The 21,570-nt window shown below is 38.6% G+C and overlaps 2 protein-coding genes across 4 annotated transcripts in view; both read right to left on the bottom strand.

The window, feature by feature from the left end:
- The window catches only part of LOC108884569 (testis-expressed protein 2), a 29,191-nt gene extending 15,184 nt beyond the window's left edge, over positions 1 to 14,007 (bottom strand). For both annotated transcript variants that reach the window (XM_018678538.2, XM_051070865.1), the window contains exons 1-2: positions 13,804 to 14,007; positions 13,195 to 13,286 (exon numbers count right to left, since the gene is read on the bottom strand). The gene's annotated coding sequence lies outside the window, so the exon portion shown is untranslated. The remainder of the gene's footprint in view (positions 1 to 13,194; positions 13,287 to 13,803) is intronic.
- A 652-nt stretch (positions 14,008 to 14,659) lies between these two features.
- The window catches only part of LOC127142501 (myeloid-associated differentiation marker), a 35,337-nt gene continuing 28,426 nt past the window's right edge, over positions 14,660 to 21,570 (bottom strand). For both annotated transcript variants that reach the window (XM_051070868.1, XM_051070867.1), the window contains exon 2: positions 14,660 to 17,156. In XM_051070868.1, the coding sequence (XP_050926825.1) occupies positions 15,241 to 16,128 (888 nt within the window). In that variant the 5' untranslated portion in view covers positions 16,129 to 17,156 and the 3' untranslated portion in view covers positions 14,660 to 15,240. The remainder of the gene's footprint in view (positions 17,157 to 21,570) is intronic.

Raw genomic sequence — 21,570 nt, 5'->3', positions numbered from 1 at the left:
ATAAAGAAAAATATTAATTGCTGGGTTTTGGACTGTTGGTTGGACAAGACGACATCTGAAGATGTCACCTTGGGCTTATATTGGACATTTTATAGACAAAGCTATTAATTAATACATGTATTAATTCAGTTTGTTCGAGATCAACATTGACTGTAGTCTCCTACAACTCTGAAGCCTTATGTTCTTCATGGTGTGAAAAACATTATTAGTGGAAGATGCTACAAAGGTCATTGTTGTATAATTTCAAACTGTAAGGAAAAAAATATGATGGACTGTGGACTATGATGGACTAAATCTGAATGAAAAGGTAGCAACTAATCTGAAAAAAGTGTACTGTCCCCAAGTAGTAGAGTACAGAGAATTTGGCATTCTGACAGGGCCAGCACATATAGACAAACAACCATTCACCCTCACATTCACACCTACGGGCAATTAACCTAAGCTGCATGTCTTTGGACTGTGGGAGGAAGCTGGAGTACCTGGAGAGAACCCACACAGGGAGAACATGCAAACTCCACACAGAAAAGCCCCAGGCATGAACTGGGGGCAAGACAACCCTTGATGTCAATACATTTTTGAGTCACTAAACATCTATCTATTCCCAGACAAAAGTGTGTGGGTGCTCACCTGCAGTGTTATATCGCTCAACCAGTTTGGTTGCATCAGGGTTCAGTCTGGCAGTAGTAGCCAGGCATCTTAAATCACCATGGACCCCGACAAACACACACCTAGTGATTAGAGTCCCCAGTCCCACTCACCACTTGCTGATACTCTTGGAAATACCCACAATAAACTATACCCAAATAGTCAGAAAAATCAAAGAGCCTAATGTGGAGCATTCAAAAACACAGCTTGGATAAAATGATAATCAAGACTAACAAGAAATAACAAATATGCAGCTGCCTTGTGAAAACAAACTACATACCTGACATCACTGACATTTGGACAGGACTTTAGACTGGTAATGAGAATACAGCATGAGTGGTTGCAAGCTCTAGCTCTTGCATAGTAGATTGTGAATACTTAAATCACATAAAACAGACTTGTCTTGTGACTGTGAGTGCTATTCTAAACCTTTGCCAACAAGCATTCAGCAACTGCCACAATATTCCTACAGTCTTGACGTATATCACTTAATTATAGTGTGGTATATATCAAAACCTGTACTGTAACACAGGCTCCGATGGCCTATGTCCAGAGATAACAGACAGCCAAAGTCCAGATCATTTACTGAGGTTGAAATGATGTAACATTGCATAATGACGCAGCTTGTTGGGTGCCAAAACAAGATGCCTGAAATACAATGGGTGAATAACTAACCACAATATCAGGTGTATAGGACAAAGAAAAGTACTTGCTTTCGTCCCTCCTTTTGTCGATTTTGCAGAACATAATTTGTAGTCCGCTTTACTGTTGTCACCATCATTCACTTTGAAATACCTCCACACCGCCAACATTGCTCCTCCTTGCTCTCAGTTAGCACCTGACCGTCCAACTGAACATCACACTGCTGTAAAGTGGTATCTGGCTGTGGTATCGGGACACTTTTATGAATACGAGTACAAGTACAGGAACGAGTACAAGTACAGGAACACGGTATCGGACAGATACCCGACGCTGGTATTGGTATCGGTGCATCCCTAGTATATGGCTATGTCACAAGTGTAACGGCTTTATATCTTTATGCCACCATGCAAATTTAGAACCAAACCATAATGATCTTGTAGAAACAAACACCCTTCAGTGAGGAGTGCAGCTACTGTTAGGGTTAAGTGAAACAGATCAGTTTAGCCCAAGTAACACAACTTCACTAAAGTTGATGCTGTAAACAAAAAGAAAAGCCTTGGAAAAGCCCACATCTCAGTATATAGGTGCGTAATATTTTGACTATGAATGCTAGGTGCTACTAAGTCGCCCAGGGTAATGCAGAACAATGTGCTTATGATAAAAAAGAAATTCATTCTTCAGCTGTACTTTTCCTTAACTACATACCATCCCATTCCTAACACACACAATTAATGTTTGTTGTATTAAATGTCAAAACATTGTTTGGTAAAATTAAGCCTGACCATATCTGGCGACACAACATGATCAAACCATCATCTCTTTTTGTATCTATGTGAAATCCTCTAAAGGTGAAAATAGAATTATGGTCATGTCTTGTTGACATTTGGCAGTGGTGTCCTTGTGCCTTGTCTGAACACGAGAGGTGGCATGAGGTCACAAAGGCTCACTGCTATACAGACTCAACTTGGCCACTCATTGTCACATGGGTCACAAGTGAGCAAAAGCCAGCCAGGCAGTCTGCCAGCCACCTCTGTCCCTAGCTAGCCAGCCTTCGGTCAGCAGCAACACAATGAGGCCATTCTATTGGATTGCCAGTAGAACATGCATTTCATTTTAACATACAACACTCAAAGGACCCTAGCAGTATTTGCCATTAGTACAGCAGGATTAGTGATAAGTTGGGGAAGTATGTGTGTGTGTGGTCTGAAAGCTGATTCCACCTCCAAATTTAACACCATGGAAATGGAACAAACAGTGCAAAAGACTGGGCATGGCTGTCCTTAAGTGTGTATACGTACACAGTGACAATGAGTTCCCTGTTTGCCATGTGTCCTGGAGCCTTCCCCTGAGCCAGTGAACAGACTTAGAGGACAGTGCAGAATGATATCCTGCCATTGATGCTGATGAAGCTAATTACAGAAGCAAGCCAGCCTCATTAACCCTCTTGTTTTGGTCTCATTAGGGATGCGTTCACAGTTCTCCTCTGCTGTTTCAAGCAGCACACACTGGTAATGAGAAGAGACTCAAGAGTCATTACACATACTGAAAGATGTCCATGCAAATGAACGTGAGTAGCTATACATGGTGTCAAGTGTTGAGCTGTTCAATGTATTGTTCAAATGAACTGGAGAACAACTTGCTGGTGATGTAAGATGACAGCGGTTGTAATTACAAATTGTAATTGTAATTACATAGTGACATCACATAAAGAAAAATGTGGAGGAGCGTAAAATAGATTCATCCAGTGTCAGAAGAGCCAAGTTACATTTCTAAATTTAATATTTCAAGCAAGCCTCTGTGCTATACCTCTGGTATTATACAAGGCAAATATTAACAAACTCAGAGCAACAAATCAAGCCGATGTGAATACACAGCTAAAATTCATGCTCGTAACAGAAGAGGAGAAAATAAAGCTTAAATTAATGTAGCATTCTTATTAGTGATGGTGTTAATTTCACCGTGTCAATAACTAAAAACTAAATTGTGTAGACTATAGCTTGTGGGTTACAACCTTTACCATCAAGGCCAGGTTCTGAAACATTAGTCCCACTTGGCTTCCGGAGAGTGATGGTTGTACTACTGAGTTGCTTTGAGAGCAGACTGACCTCTACTCCGCTGACCCTTGTTCTCTCAGTATCGTTTTCCAAGCTATAGTCCAGTCAACAAAACAAGTTTTATAATGTACACAGAGGCCTATTACTTATTAGTCTAACAATATCTGCAGTGTGAATGGTCTTGTAATTCCTACCAGTATCTTGTTACAAAATAAATATTCAAACTGCAGAGAAGTTTAAGAGAGGGCACAGACATCTGGCCTGAGCACTATTCAACATAGTGTAGTGCTATGAAAGAAAGGCCAGATATGCTACTACTACTAACATGCTTTAATTTCAAGAGTAGTCTAAGGAAATGTTAGGTGTTGTGCCATTTGTGATATAATACTGATTAATTATTCAACATAAATTATTAATGGTGATCAGTGTAGCCAACAAGACATGTCAGCTTATTAGAGAGTAGTGCAACTGCCTTCACCAGATGACCTCTTGCTCCTGAATCTCTACTTGAGTTCACAGGTTTACAAACATTTTCTATGGATTTTATGATGTCAGAATAAGAAATGTAGGAAATCCCTAACTGAAGCAGAAGTAGTTCAATGTAGACAGATGAGTAAAAGTGGGTCCAGCAAAAGAGGAAACAGGAATTAACAACATTTATCAAGTTAAACAGGATACTTAAACCGTTATAGACTGATGGTGCAACACTGGATGTGCATACATGGGAGGATTCCTCTTTCATTATCTTACATTTTTTGGAATAAATATTACCAAGATGTTTGAGAAACTTTGGATTCCTTAAATAACCACAGTTCTTAAAATAGCATGACTCTGTGTTCCACAGTGGGACCACCCACTTCATGACCTCATGTCACACTTTGTCAGCCAGTGTGGAACCATGGATGTGACTATCAGGAAGGAAAGAAAGCCTCCCTCATACCCTGTCATGTGTCACTCAGACACTTCACCTCTTCCCTAGAGCACATTAATCAAGAGAGTAGCCTGTTAAGACATTAACTCATGTTTCTCATAGGACCATAGTTAGGTTAGTTATCTGCATTTATTTTGTGACTAAAAATGGAAACGCTGACTCCTGAATCACTACTATACAAGAAAATCCTAATCAACAGAAGTCCTACTAACCACTGGGAGAGCCAAATCATTTCTACAAAGATGATTGCTTAAGACACCTGTTCTAGCAGCACTGACCATGGAAATACTCCATCCAAACAACCAAGGCTTGATTTTAAACCCAAGAATTCTTCTGCATAGTCTTTAACCCTGGCAGAACTAAACCGGCTGATTGTTGTCGAAGACATGCAAACCATGTCAACAGGTTGAGTCAGTTGCCTTCACACAACTGCTTAGCAAATGCCAGTAACAACACAAAAATGTGGGCCTCCATGCAGCATGTTTTCCAGCTAGCTGGAAAAAGAGGAGATGCTGAGAAGAATAAGATGGACTAACAGCAAATTAATGTAGCTATATATGCATTAATAAATTATTTTAAGCAGACCCTAATAATTAATTACTTTACTTACTAATAACTTAACTACTTTACTTACTACTAATGCAGTAAGTGTTACTTCTTAAAGAAGTAAATAGTAACTGCATCTAATTACTAATTTTTAATAACTTGTCCAACACTGTTCACAACAATGAACAGTGTTCAACAGTCTTTAAAATTTCATACTTAATGTATTGATCAATTATTTTAGAAAAAGTAAAATGTTTCAACCCCTTATTTCTTTCTAACCAAATGTACTCTAAATGACCTGACTGACTAGCTGAGAACTTAGAGCCAGTAAGGAATCAAATATCAGTTATAATAAACAGAACTGTTAAGGAAATTGCTGCTATGTGATTACAGAAAAAGACTGGTTACCTGGGGAGCAGCACTAGCCTTTACAGTCTACCACACTAGACGATAATCACATATATTGTTTCTATTTTCCAAGAGAGTAAAAGTGTGTCTGCATAGAGACTGGAAAGCTGTTTTCACAAGCAAATATAAGCATGAATTAAAAAGTCTCTCAGCATTAGTGTCTCTATCATCTGTGCATGTGGGCCTTAAATATCAGGAGAACTGCCTGTTTCCGGAGTCTGCTGCTCAGGAACTGCATCACGGGGGTATTTTTGCAAGTCATCCTGCCTGTTGCTTTCTGCCAATACACCACCACATGCCAACCTCCTAGGAGCATCTTAAATGTCATACACTACTGATTCTGATGACATCAGCGGCATTAAGAGGATGCTTGCTAAGAGACAGAGAGAAAAATTACGAGAGTAAAAGACTGTAAAAAATGATTTGTAAACATGCTTCACACATTCCCCTATGGAAGACATAATGAAATCCCAGACCACTATACCTTATCCAGGTTGCCTAGGAAGGCATTAGAGGAAGTTTATTTGCAGTAGTGATGGCTTTCCCTGCGCTTACACTGACAGTTTGCCTAATGACTTGTGTCTCACAGCTAAGTGCTCACATTAATGCCCCAGCCAACACTGTAGCTACAGTAGCAGTTAATAGCACCACAGGTGATGACAATTTACCGATTCCTAGTAGCTGCACAGGGACTGTATGCTCCATTGTTATTACATAGTAAACATGGAGGTGGGGGAAATGAAAGCTTCTCGTGATTGAACACACTTCTGAAGAAAAGCCTGTGCGAACTTTCTCTCATTATGGTTACACTCTGGGGCCCCTCGTGTGCTTAACCTGGATGATAAATATAGAAAAGAGAGCAATAATCTTCACTTATGTGGATGAACATCTGATGTGTAAAATGCTGTCATGTTTCTTATGCTTCACACTCCCTTTGTCTCTGTTACTATAGAAATATAAACAAAGTAGACAGGTAAACAGAGTAATATGGTGGTGCTCAATGTGGCTAAGTGAATTAGTGGAGACCAAGGTGTGTGAGAGCCTGTTTGTGTGAGAGTGTGTGTGTGTGTGACTAAGAGGCCATAAATGCATTTCACAGAATCCTTTCGGATTTCAGGTTCTGGAGACAAATAAACAATAGCAGCCCAACAGCACTGAGACTGTTCTCGAGAATGCTGACTAACTGGTGAGACAGGCAGGGCTGAAATGTTAGGCAGTGAGATCATTATGGGTATCAACTGTCTCCTTCCTCTGCCAACTAGAGCACACTTTGCCACTCAAACAAGATAAACATAGTGAACTTACAAAATATTATTTCTTATGGAAGGTCACCACCAGGTACCATTTTTAATCTGTACAGCAAGAGTGCTGTGCTGAGGCTTTGCTCAGGCCTTTCTTATTATGACTGCTGCCTTGAATTTGAATTTTACAGTTGCAAATGTATGAATGAGTCTCATGACACTCAGACTCATTAAAACTAATAAACCAAAGTGCAGCATATAATTTAAAAAAGATATGACATCCATAAAAATATCCAATCCTTCCTGAAGTACTTAGAAATACAAGGTTGTGTCCCATGACAGTATTTTAACAGACAACATCAGCTGCCTCACACTGAGACAAAACATGAGGGAAAAAAAACAATGGCTATAACAGACAATAAACTCTGACTTACATAAAACCAGATTTGAACAGAGAAGGCTGTGTGAAACTAAAAGATATTGTCCAAAAAGTTGGTCTATTGTTTTCAATAGTGAATTCATTATAAACACACCTTTGAACTAGGTATTATTACTGAGCCTGTGTGGTCATGTTTTCAGAACAACAAACAATGGCTACATCACATTCATCATCACTGTGTTATGTGCATATGCCTGATTATAAAGTTTGCATTTGTTAACAGCTGTCTATACTCAAAGTTGCTCAAACTAAATATGTAGGACTGTACATCTGGTTTATTTTCTTTATTGATTAATGTATTAATTAATTTCTTAATTAACCATTTTGTCTATAAAAAGAGAATGATATGAAAATGCTCAATATAATTTACCAAATCAAGAAGTCCAAGAAGGACATGTTAAATTTCTTGTAACAGAGAACGGTTTGAGAAGTTAACAGCTGTTTTCAAATAGTCATCACAGTGGTTGGATTGCTCAGTTACTGCCTGCAATAGCTCAGCTGTCATGGATCACAACAGTGAGAACCTGCTGGCTCGTGGAGAGCATGTGACAGAGCTTCCACCGAGACTAGGAAGTAAAAAATAAACTTGTATTAAGAAACAGATAAAGAGGGAGAAAGACAGAGAGAGACTGTAATAGAAGGCTTTCATAGCACTGTGACCCCTTTTTTACACAACCCAACTACCCAGACAATACACTACAACTTGCTTTTACTTAGAAAGAGAATAAAGAGGCCTTGTGTTTCTGAATGCAGTTAATACGCTGTAAAGTGACCATGTCAGTTCACTGACCCACAAGTTGTTTGTGTTAAATAATACACTCCTCACTTAACTGCTTAACCTCGTCAACAAGCCCTCATTATATTTGAATGAGCTCCTTGGCTGCAGTGGTGACAAAACTGTGACATGAATCAAGCAGGGAAATCTGCCTGTTTGCTCCAGTTACAGAAACAGACTCAGTCAGCCTAAACACCGGCTCCCAAAGGAGACACACGTGTTTTATCAGTTTTAAACTGATGAATTTTGATGGTTCTTTTTAACAGCGCTCTAACTAGTTTTCAAAGCAAACCTTTTATTTAATTTAGGTTTCTTTCTTTCTTCTTGTTACTATCAAGTAACCTTGCCACAGCTAGTCACATGTGCAGTGATTCCCATTAAAAACAAGGCACTAGATACAGAAACAAAGAAGAGTTAAGATCTCTGTTTTTATTGAGCATGAGAGGTCATGCATGTAATCATGTTTTGGAGATAGGCTATCAAGACAAACCAGAGCTTGTTTCATAAGGCCTTGACCTAGTGTTGTTTTAGTTCCGGTTTATATTTCTGAGGAAATTGGTGGAATAGTACAGACAGTCAGACAGCTACACAAGTCCCAGTCAAACGAAGCCTTCTAACCAACATGAGAACACGAATAGCACAATAAACCAAGCCACGGAAGCGGGATGAATGGTACAGGCCTTTGGGGCAGCCATCTGCCCAGCTGGCCACATCTGGTCGAACCCCTGAGACCAACTTCCTACTTTGCTTCCACAAAGACTCTTCTGTTTCCATAGTTCCCAGTCCTTGCTAAATGTCAACATACAACATTCATTAATTTCCATAAATACAGAATGAAAAACAGACAATGACATAAACCGCCACTGTTTACTGTATGTGACGTGTGTTCTTTGTGTAACTGGAACTGTGGCTTTTTCTCTTTTCTGATGACATTAACCACATCTGTAACTAGCAGCCTTATCTGTGTGGAGTAATTAAATTTTTCATGACACTCAACAGAGTTCCACAACAGAGGGCCTCTGAGACACATATGAGCCATCAAACACTGGGGAGAAGCTACTTGACAAAGTCATAAAGGATTAAACAAAATGTAAGAATTACAGATTACAGTCAGAGCTGCACATTTAATCAATAATTAAATTTTTGAATGATTTTTTGATAATGATTTTTTAGGGAATGAAAGATTTAATTTACAAAATCTGATGAAATGAAAATAAAATGTAATATGTTGTTTAATTTTTAAAGTGTATCTCTCAAAATAATCAGGATTCTTAATTACCACAATAAATGTGCATTCCTGACCAACAATAAGTCAAACAGCAACTTAGCTAAAAGTCTGGAATGCAATAATTGGACATGTATTGTTACTAGTGTTGGACAAAGTGAAAGGAATTGGGGAAAGTATTTCTCAGCCAAACTGTAATAACAAAAGCCTATATTGTTATCCAGTGTGAGAGCAGCTCATGGGGGACTAAAATGGTCTGTGTTATATCATTGTATTCCAGACAAATCCGCGGATCATGGTGTACGACTGCTTGAAATCAAAAGGAATGGCTTTAATCTTGTAAAAGACAGCTGCACTATTCCTCAGGGCTCAATTTAAAACAGAAGATGAATGCACTGATGTGCAGATATCTCTTCTTTTTTCCAGCATTTTTTGCTCTCACACAAAATGCTGCATGTGCAGTTCTGTGAATGTCTCTGTTTCAAATGAGAAACTCTGAAGTAATATTTATAGACGGGCTATATTTATGAATCTTCCCGCCTCCCACCTCGTCTCTTCTGGTAACAAGTGATTATTATGACAGCAGTGAGTTGAATGGTGCTGTCAACGCACAATGGAGACAGCACCTGAAACAGGCCTGTGATTGATGCTGGCTGGCAGGTGGATACATTCTCCTGATGTCTCAGTAATGGTCTTTATTTCAGCGGTTGGACAGGTGAGGGAGTAGCATGTTTGGTGGCACCTGCATGAATGAGGACTGAGCTCAGGAGAGAGAAAGCTCAGCCACATAACACAATTCTTACATGTTTCTTCAACTTTGACTGGCAGATCTTATTAGAGTTGTATACCAGCAACACAAATATATATATCTTGATTTTGTATTTGTTACACTGCTCTGTGGCACTTGCAGTATCCTATTGATTACAATCATCTACAGAGATCTACAGAGAGGTCTATAGAAAATCAACAAAGACACACCCCTACGTGGAATTCTGGAAAGATCACATGGTTAACAAAGCCCTGGACATTGCTCTGATAAAACCCAAGTTGCTTCCACAAGCACGCACTCATGTGACAATAGGTTGGGCTTAATACTGTTGCATTGTTGTGAAGACTGCTAACTATGTCAAGCCAGTGTTCATGGACAGACATTCACCTATCTATCCTTTCCATCATTTCAACAAAAAAAAAAAAAAAAAAAAAAAGGCTGAATTCTCTTAATCAAATAGCTCTGTACACATGTAGATTAGGAGTCTTGCCTAAGTTGGTGTGACAAGATGGTTGAACAAGCAGTGAGCAAAAAAGCAAGGCACTAACCACTCTTTATTAAGCAAATCAAAAAGCCATGTTAACTATAAAGCTAGAGTTAAACTTTGAGTTAGGAACCTGACAACTATGACATGTTGAAGAGCCAAAAGTCAATATAGTAGCATATGACAAAAGGCAAACTTAAGTAGAGATGCCTAAAAGTTCCTGATCTTATAGGACTGGGTCAGAGGGAAAAAGTGGTGGAAAAATTATGTACCATTATTGAGCCATATTTCATAAGCCTTCTTTTTTTTATCAAGTAGCCAAATGGTCTCCCAGAGTAAACTGAAATCTAAGTGTAATATAAGAGGCCACTGTACTGCATTGTAATAGGCCACTGTGAAGTTAGGATATCAGTTTCAGAAAAGGTGTGACCATGCTGTAAGTACAAGGTAGTGCAATTATCATGTTAATTCCAATAACATGTCCTCAGGAGGGCTATACAGGTAGCAAACCTCCCATTATGATTATTACTATTTTTATTATTTTATTCTATTTTTTTAAAAATTTCTTGATTTTCTTGAATATACTACACTATCTGCATCTCAGCTGGGCTGAGCTATCACTCAGCCTTGAGCAGAACAAGAAATTTTTGACTGTATAAAAATAGGTTAGACCTGGCTGGAAAATGAGTCAAAGCTATGAACAGGTGTACAATCAACAGGGGTGTCGGCCGAATCATACGCAAAGAGAGATAAGCAGCACAAGTTCCTTGTTCCATAGTGAAAGATGAATATGACACATTCCATATGAGGAAAATAGCACAGGCGAAAAGATAAAAAGCACTGCCACTACCTGTTTTACTGCATTGCAAAAAGCGCAGACAGAAATGTTTGACTGTCAAAGCAATGACAAAGCAAACACTGCATCCTAAACTCCAGCTAGTTGGTTTGTGATCAGTCAGTGACAGATTACGCATTGCAAGCGATGCAAAAGGTGAAATCCATTCAGATTCTTAACTGTTAACATTCAGCACAGGCCCCAGCTTACATTTATTTTTAACATATTTTCACAGACAGGAAATGAAGGCCCGATCCTCTCAAAATCATTTCGATATGCTGCCGGCTGTGCTGCTGAAGTGTGACATCTCCCTTCACCACACCTGCTGCTCAAACCCTAAACCTCCCTCTCTCACAGATGTTAGAATCCTGTTTTTTGCTTTTCCCTTCTCTAACAAAATGACACATCCCTCTCTCACTCACCCTTTCTAACATGGCAGCTATGCACACAGTGCACTGTTGCAGTGTCTTATCTGTGACAGATGTCTAGTAAACCTGACCTTTATCCTTTAATATAATCAAAAAAACAATACAATTATGCTACTCAAGTCTTGTCTGTTTGGCCAAATCCTACCAGTGAACTCAATTTTTATGAATTAAGCAACAAATACATAACACAATTAATACATTAAAACACAAAGAGCTGTAAAATTATATCAGAGTGGTATATTTTGGATATTTTTTCTCATTTCCTACTTGTACATCACTATGCATCAACCCTTTATGGAGTTGTAATAATCACAATCTAACCATGATATTGTAAATATATATTTTTTAAAAAGTAAGCCTAAAATATATTTTAAAAACTTATCCAGTGAAATGTTTGCAGTCATATGCTCTAGTCATTTCTTACTTATAGGTCTTAGTAGTCCATTCAAGATTAGCAGTTTGGATGTATGTATGGCAAATATGGCAAAAAATAATAAAAACATAAAATAATCAAACTGATGTTCAAAACAATGAAGTGTTCTAGTTTTATGTGCTACATAAGACCAAACTTTTCATATATGAAAAACCAAATATACTATATCTGATTTTGTCAGTATTTAATTATATCTTGCAAGGAATCATTAATTAAAATAAATTTGCTAAACAGTAACATTACATTACAGTCTATGTGGTGAGTGTATCAGCCAACTTACACATTAGACTACAATGTTGTGGCACTTTTATGTCTGTCTGAATATCTACAGTCGACAAACCTGCAGACCTAAACGCCTTTCTCTGAATATCAAACAAAGAAATTTTACACTGTACAATCTAATTAAGTCCTCTCTCTTTGATACTCACAGCTTCTTAGTTCTAACCACTGTGCAAGGATTTTAAAATACAATTTATTTCTAAAAATAAGTAGTCTAAGAACTATGATTTTAACTTTACACAAGAGTGTAGTAACCTATGTTTTATGCAACATAACATTATTTCAAACAAAAATGTAAAGCCTATCATAAGAATCTGAGATATACTTTTTAAGAATGAGGAAAGAGACTATGTTGAAAATTCCTTGGGAGATGTTGAACTCCAACCAGTGCACATAATAAATGCTTCTCTATGTAAGAGCAACAGCTCCATGTCAAAGAGTGAAAACTGAAAGAAAAAAAATCACCACTGTCTCTTGGTAAACTGGTCAAACAGGAGGCCATTATGCACAGCAAGTTACTTACAATTTAAAATATACCTTGAGGCCACTGTGCAAAAGAAACCCGTAAAACACCTTGCTGCTATCTAATTTAACCATGCACACATCTGGGCCTTCACTCCTAGGCCCAGGGTGTGTGTGTGTGTGTGTGTGTGTGTGTGTGTGTGTGTTTGAAGTACTTCTAAAAGCTGTAAGACAGTCAAGGGGCAAGGTTTCTTGAGAGAGCTTATTACAATTTCAGTTGCTTGGACCTGCATCACTGCAGGTGAATGACAAAGATGGCAAACCTGCCGATGACAAAGCTGCTGTTGACTCCCATGTGATAAGACAAACACAACACACTTTGTAATCTGCTACATCTCTCCTGGTTTCTTGAGATGAGGAATATAATTTCCTTTGATCCCTGAGAGCATTTTTGTTCAGCAATTCTGTGTAGCTATACTTGTCCCTCCCCTCTCCTCTCTCTCTTTCTCTGTCTATCTGGACTTTGCCTTTCCTAAGGTCATTTGTAGCTCAGGAAACGGATCAATAATGAGTTCAAATTTACTGGCAAAGTGCTTACCTTGTATCCTCAGTGCCATTCAATCCAGCCTGGGACTTGCATCTGCCTACTGAAGAGTCAAGTTTCACATGTCCATGGTGCTCAAGGGGCTTCTGAGAAACACACCATCAGGAAGAGAAATGCCAAGTCATTACATACACACATACATACACAAACATACTGACGAACAATATAAAGGGAGTGTATTTGCTTTTTGGTGATAAAGTAGTTACACTAGTAGTCTTTGTGTACAATGATCGACTGCGACCTAATATTATGGCAAACAACAAAAAGCTTTTCCAGTAGTAGTTAACATACGGGTGTTGTTGTTGTAAGGAGTTACATCGGCTAATAAGCATGGTCTCATTTTCTAAACTAAACTTGTCAACCTTAAAGAGCAACAACGACTAATGAAAGCAGCCTGTCTTGTGATGCAGGTAAGATAACAAGCTAACAACGTTAACCGAGAAACTTTTTAGCCTTTATCAGCTTAAATATGATTCCATTTATCGATATAAAAAGACTTGCAGTAAAGAGAAACTTGCTTGCAACAAAATGAATCGCAAATTTGTTGGAAAGACTATGCTGGACGAGGTCACCAGACTGTTTCAAAAAGAGACGATAGCTTACCGTGTGAAGGGGACTTCATGTTTGTCTGGATACATCGAACAAAACTGAAATTCCAAAGCAAGTCAAAAAGATTTTCCCGACACGAGAACGTATGGTAACGTTTGTATTATGGGTTCCACGTACCAAGTTGTTTTAACGCCTCCTTTACTCGCTCAGTCTGTTGACAACTGACTAACTGGACTCAGTTCCTTAAAGAAAAAACGCTGTAGTCTATCGAGGCCAGAGTAATCGAGACCGAGCAGCATGGTAACTGGCTCGCTGTGTGGTCGGGGGCTGACAATCGATTTTTCGATAGAACTACTTAACAGGCCTAGAGCAGATGAGGCAGATGTGAGAAGGTAAATAAATTATAACAACGTCGCAAAGTGTTTTCGCTCATAAATACATGAAACAAGAATACAAAAATGTGAAGCAATATTTCCAAATTTGCAAGAGCTCAAATTTTAGCAAGGTCGTGAGTCTTTGTTAAATTAATAGCTTAAACACAAATAACAAACAAACAAAAATCTAAATGGTTTTCCCGGTTTGATCATATAGGTAAATTTATGTGATACATAGTTTGTCTGTGGAGTAGTAGGGATATTTAGTCTTACTAAACTATTTACATTAAAGGCTAACGTGATGTTTAAAAACCGTCACAGTAAAATATTGTTGAAACCGATGCAGGAAGGAAAACTTTCAATACATTCTACACTGTAAAGTCAATCCTGTGATTTTAATTGGGGCGTTAATGAGAGTGTTGCCATCTAGTGTTAGTGAATGGTAACTGTTCTCATCAAATGGAGGCCGGTGTAAGCTCGATTTGAGGGAATTAGAGTGAAAGATCTGACGGAAAACATTAGACTTGAAACGTTAGTGATATTTCAATAATGATGTTTTAATTCAAAGTATTATTAGTTATTTATTAGTCTGCACCTTTTGATGTCACTTTTCTTCATTTTCGACCTTATCTTCTAAATTATATGCTTACAGTCAACAGTTTGGAATTCAATCTTTATCAGTGATGACTGCTGTTCAGCTACCATACAGTTCATACCCCATGTTATTATGTCCATAATGGACACTGTGTGTTTATGAGTCAGTGCACCTGTCACATAACTCAAGTTTAGTGGTTGAACAGTATGTGTGTCATACTAAACTGGTCTATAAATGTCATACAGCTCTTTGACATGTCAGTAAAACCGCAGTACAGAGTGATCATGGCGATCAGTTATATATTTTTTTGCTATAAGTTTAATATGTCAACAAGTTGTATAACTCTTACACATTAGCCATCCATATGTCTTGAGAGAGTGAGATTACACAGCGACAATTAGCAGTAAAAACATCCATTCAGTTTGACTTTACATACTTGCCAAAGACATGATTTTCTCCTAAAATTTTCAAAACTATATATAATGAACTTCACATGCAGTGCATTTAATGTGATATGTTATTTCACGCATGACTCCTGTCACACAACAGTTTGATGGAGAAGGCAAGGTCCACTGTATAAGCTAACAATGTAATACTTGCAACAACTGTTTCCATGATAACCAGCTCTGTATTTTGTTTGGTGTTTGGTCCGTTGTTTCTCAGCTGCAGAATCTTGGTAAAACAAATTACTGTGGCCACCATGTAGAGCAACACCCCAACCAGACTGAAGCCAGCCAAAAATCTATCAAAAGGTAGGAGGCATCGTCCAGCAAAGTCACCTAATATTACCACCAGTGTGACGAGACACATAAGGACACAGACACTGTATGATGTGCAGGAAATCCATAGCTGCCAACTGTATTCATTATGTAGTCCTGGGGCCTCCTCCACAATCAGGGGTATCATCTGACAGCCTCCCCACAGTTGGAGTATCTTGAGGAGACCAGGTATGCTGCCCATGTAGCCTCTTTGTTCATGGGCTTGGGTGCGAAGAAGGTAGGACTCAGAGGTATAGGCCAGGACAGTGAGACAGGAGACAACAGCAGCTGCCACAAAGCGCGGCGAAACCCTTTGATGATCAATGACGATCCAAGGGAAGACTACAGAGGCACTGAGACACATCAGAGCACCTAACGCTGCCACCGTCATCGTCAGGTTCTTCCAGGATATTGGGATGAGGCTGTGAAACTGGATGATGCTGAGAATGTGGATAAGAAGAGTAATGGTGAAGAAGAAGCACCAGGTAAACATGCAGAAGATCCTGAATGTGTGAGATTGACTTGTGTTGAACTCTGAAGATTCCAGTGAGGCCACAAGACTGAAGGTGGTACAGCTGGATAAGACTTCGCATGTCCGCACCAAAAAAAGGGGACTGGTGAAGTCTTTGGCCTCCAATACAATCACAGGCATTGTCACAGAGTTGAATCTGATTGATCCAGTATCCAAGAGGCAAGATATCCTTAGGTGTGTCAAATAATACCTCAATCTCAGTTTCTCTCTGTTTATATTTTAAAAAATCTTGTGGTTCAAAAGCTTGTCAGTCATCCAGTACCAACCCCAAAATATCCACCTAATGTTGAGGTCTGCAGAATAGTCCAGTAAAGTCCATGGAAACATCCAATCAGACAGATCTCTGTCTCAGTTCACCAGTGCTTCATCCTTTTTTACATACAAAGTAAAACTTCAAAATAGTAACTCTTCAATATATATATATTGGAGCAGTGCTGCTGTCAAAACAGGCCTCGCCTACTTCCTTTTTGAGGTTGCAGCAGTGCTTTCAGTCTCACTGAAGGTAGGTGCAAATGACCACATTAAAAAGCAAATGCAAACAAAGCTATCTTCCTCCCACCCTCGATTCTCATGAAATGTTGTTCCTTTTTTCTGAGGTAATAAAGCACAGAGGGTAAAGGTTCTTCTCACTCTACAAGCATCACTTTGCCACCACCTGCCTGTCTCTTCTTGAGTGATTTGACCTCACTGTTGAAGGCATAAAATGTGGTCACAGGTAGTTCTCTCAATAGCTTTGTACATGGTGTTTAAAGCTGTATGTGATGCATTTATATTAGGACAAGATCTGTTGATTTGTTGAGTGCTGTAGATCATATTAGTGAAGTGCTGCTCAGTGGATCTGTTTGAGGGTGTGGATCTGCTCTACCCCCTGGGGACTAAAATCTAATATTGCGAAGAGCATCTTGTTTCCCCTCTCAACACTTGAGTGGAAATTAGTGTTTTAGCTGTGTGGGTGCCAGTGGCAGTCAATTTATCTTTTATTGTCTGAATGTATGCTTGCATGTGAATGCATTTTACATATGGGCGTGCATGTATGCACCTACACTGTACCAAAGGTTTCCAATGAACGAAAAAACCTATGTGTATCTGTGTGTATGTATGTATTTTTTGTGCATGCCTATTTTCACAGGGCAGACGCAAGATGTTACCTGTGTGTGTTTGTATGTATTTACACAAGCACAAAGAGTCTGAGGATCTCAGCCAATCACTTTGCCTCTGTGTAACAGCACACCTGCTCTGTGTTATAAATAGACAGTGGATACATCAATTCCCTCGTGTCACTCAGCTCAAGTTCAAAAATGCCTTTTTTGACAGAAAGGAGAAAACACACTTGTCAAATACATCTGTTAATCAGTGGTAGCCTGCCATTGTGGAATCACGGCTGTGATGTGTGTATCAGGGTTTTGTATTCATCTGTATGCTGCTTGATAAAAGTAAAAGTAAATCTGATATGTTCACCACTGTTAGTTAACAGATTCTTTTTGTCATCTCAAATTGAAATAAAATGAAATCCATTTCATTCATTCCTTTGGATAAAGATGTTATTTTCTGTACCAAAAATGAGAATCCACCAAACTTAGAACTACATTGTTGGGACAGTATTTCCTGCCATGATAGCGTCTCTCTGATTTTTATGACTTTTTAAAATATAACCCTTAATGACCAAAATGCCACACAGTAACCCTGTCAATTGCCCAGTTATTTTTCAAAAATGATTTAATAACAGATATCATAAGAAGTGATAACAATTTAGTAATTCTTGCATGGGAGGTTTCAGCCTGATAAGCTTAAAGATTTGCTGGAATATAATTTATAACAGCTGTTGTAAATAGCTCACATTTCTATTCATTTCTGCATGAAATGGGCGCCTCTCTTTGGTAAAAAATATAAACTGCAGATACAAAAATACTGGAGTAGACTGCCTGTAGTACTGGATAAGCAGCAGCAGAGGGTGAACTTATAACATCAAGTCTAATCAGGTCTTTACATTCACAGACACAAACATCTGGCTTCATAGTGCTGCCAGATTGAAACAGAACCTGGTTTTGTTTCATTACATAATGTGACAGATGTTCTGAGTGCATTCAAACTCAGTAAAGACAAGGAAGTGCTGCCCTCCCAAATAAACAACCAAGCCTGTGTTAAGTCTCTCCTCTTTGGCCTCTCTCCTGCTCGCATTATCACCACAACCCCCTCTTACCATCACATCACCCCCATCCTTCAGCAACTCCACTGGTTCCTGGTTAAACAGCATATTGAATTCAAACTCCTCCTGCTTACTTTCAAAGCCATCCACAACCTTGCCCCCTATTTGTCTGACCTCCTACACATCACTACCCTGTCCCGTTCCCTCAGATCTTCCTCCTCCATTCATCTCTGTGTACCCTCTGCCCGTCTCAGCACCGTGGGTCTGGAACTCTCTGCCTCCAGCCCTCCAAAACGTTGACTCCTTTCCTGTTTTCAAATCCAGACTCAAAACCCATCTGTTTAAGACTGCCCTACTCACTTTAACCAATCTACTGCAACTTCACCGCCTTACATTTCTTTTATGTTGATTCTATCCATTGTTGTTTTATTGATTATTGTATACTGTACAGTTTTATTGATTATTGTCTGTTGCACAGTTCTTTTGATTATTATAGTATATAATAATATAGTATATATATAGTATATTGTACAGCATCCTTGAGTGTTCAGAAAGGTGCTTATAAATAAAATGTATTATTATTATTATTATTATTATTATTATTATTATTAAGAACTAATGTTGTGCAGAAGTGCTTAGGGTTTTTAATTAACACTACTGGCTTGCTGCACTTTGAATACCCAGTGATTCTCTGCATCATATTGTGTAAAATTTCATTTATATATTAAAAAAAGCATATCATATAAAAGTCATATACTATATACTACTAATAGCACCACTAGTACAGCTACCACTACTGCTACTAATAATGATGATAATAAATAATGATAACATTATTTATATAGCACTTTTCAAAACAAGTTACAAAATGCTTCACAAAAGACAAAACCAACAGGAGTATAGTGCAATAAAATACAAGTAATTAAGATCAAAATGAGGAGCAATTTAAAAGATGAAAATAAAATAAAAACCAACAAATACAATTGCAATAATGTGACTATGGCAGAAATTAAAAAAAGACATATGTGGCCTTTTCTAATGTGATAGAACCAACTTTGACACATAAAGCTTTGCTGTGTTTTGTAGTGTTGTAAGGCAGGATGCATCTGCAAACTTGCAGCACTTACAGAGCACAGTTCAACTGTGTGACACAGGAAGTTTGTTCATCTCTGGAAATGACTGTCACTGTTCTTTACTCATAATCACTATTTCTACTGCATATTTAACTACTTTAAGTACTACCATTGAATAGAATATTTGTTGCGTCACCAGGTATCTATAGTGCCTACAAATATTCACCGCTCTTGGAGTTCATAATTTGTTGTTTTGCACTGAATCACAGTGGATGAAACTAGGACTTAAGTGCAAATATAAAACAATAGAGATAATCTATGAATCAAGAAAGCTAAGGTAAATCAGAGATTGTGTGTTGACCAAGCATACGTAAACTTGACAGGTGAATCAGTGCATGGCTGAGGCATGGCCTTTGCTCCGAAAATTAAAGGATAAGGCTGGCATTATTCTATCTTTTTATTACTGGCAACAAGAGTCATACATTTCAACTTGACACATTGACACATTCCTTTATTGCAAGTAGAACTACTGGCTACTATACCAGTTTAATGTGACAGTACTATCAGTCTTTGGAAAGTAACTACCTGTGTTCACTCCCTGGACAGGTCACCAGTCTATCACTTATTTGTGGACAGGCAAGCACATTTAAGCCCAAAGCCCAAAGATCAAAGTTATTTCAGTTAATTTCATGGGGAACATGAATATCTGTGCCACATTTCATTTGTCATGGTGATGCATACAATTGCATACTTCTCTTTGCAGATGATGCACGTCTTTTGACCTCAGGATTACACTGGGGTGACTTGCACTGCTACCTGGAGGAGCTGGGGAATATGGCAGGGGAGAATGACATTTGGGCTTCTTCACATAATCTGCTGCCACTGTGGCCATATTTAACAGCAGTGAAGATATGGATGGATGGAAATTAGAAATAGCTGTTTTTTAAAGTGCATGTATTAGACAAAATTACTATGTCATTACTGTATGGGTAGGGTGTGTAGCAGAAGTGTAGAAGTGCATCAAAATTCACTCTAGGATTCTAGGACTAAGTCAGACTTATTTCTCCACATTAGGAATAGGAAACTGCACTTCGAAGAGGTCCAGTTTTAAACTATAATATTGTGGCATATACAGTATGCTTTAGAGGTGCTACGTGTGGGCCACACATTCAACCACCTTTAATGTTTTTTTATTTTCTAGATTAATCATTATATATTGATGAGCAGTCTCTGTGGCTTGAGATGTGGGCATGGCAAGGTAATTTCATTAATATCAGAATTTGTTAGAGGCAAACAATGTGCTTTAAATTAAAGTAGTATTAACAAGTGACATGACAATATGTCATGTCCCAACACCCTCCAAAAGGTGTTGATAACCTGCCCCACCCTGAAATGAGGTCTAACAAAATTGGTTGATCATAAAATGTGACAATTACATAGGCAGTCAAGACTCCACCTCCACAGCAAAACTATAAAAGAGCTCAGATGTGGTAAACTACTGAACAGAGCTTGCTATCAACAGTAGCGGTATGGTAAGACTCCTGATTTCTCCTCTGTCTGAAACCAATAGTTTGAGTTCAGTAGTCTTTCACATCAAATTCTTCCTATTTCTTATCATTACCTTGGTGCCATCCAGTTCATATTGTAATTATACATTCAAATCTTGCGTTATTACCTGCATTATTTGATCATGCCATTTTATTTGCAATTTTAAATCTTTTCCTACAGATGTCAAGACTGTGGCAACTCATGCTCCTGTATTGGGCATGGAGTCCTCTTGTGTCTGCCATCCAGTGTAAGCTACACTGGAACACTGGAAGAATGTGAAATTGCTCAGTTTGTCCCTGGTTACAATCTGGGTGGAGAAGGCTTCAACATCGTCACAATGCAGAGGAAAGGTGCCTATGTCATCGACACGGAAACATGGAAGCTTGGAAATGGCACTTGCAGGCTGTACAGAAACAGCTACATGGATCAGGAAAAGCAGAAGGTCCCAGCTGCTGTGGTGGACTGGAGAACCCTCCCCAAGTGCAGTTTAACAGTCTCCAGTATAGCTTATGACTCTGTTGAAACTCTTGTCAATGACTCCACATCATCTGTGTCCAATGACTGGAAAATTGGCCTTGACATCCCTGTAGACCCCAGTACTACTATTAGAGTTGGCTTGGGCGGTTCCCACTCCAGAGAATCAACCTTTGCCATGCAAAAGTCAAAACAAGACCGCTACAACTTCCTCCGCCATTCTGTCTACTGTAGCTTCTATAGGGTGAGTATGAGGACAGATATTTATCTTTTCAGCATTAACTTTGAACTTATTTCTCATCTGACTTATTACTTAACATT

The sequence above is a fragment of the Lates calcarifer genome, linkage group LG5, assembly GCF_001640805.2.
Source record: "Lates calcarifer isolate ASB-BC8 linkage group LG5, TLL_Latcal_v3, whole genome shotgun sequence".
Taxonomy (NCBI): domain Eukaryota; kingdom Metazoa; phylum Chordata; class Actinopteri; family Centropomidae; genus Lates; species Lates calcarifer.
The sequence above is the reverse complement of the archived record's forward strand: the minus strand, read 5'-3'. Positions and strand labels throughout refer to the sequence as shown.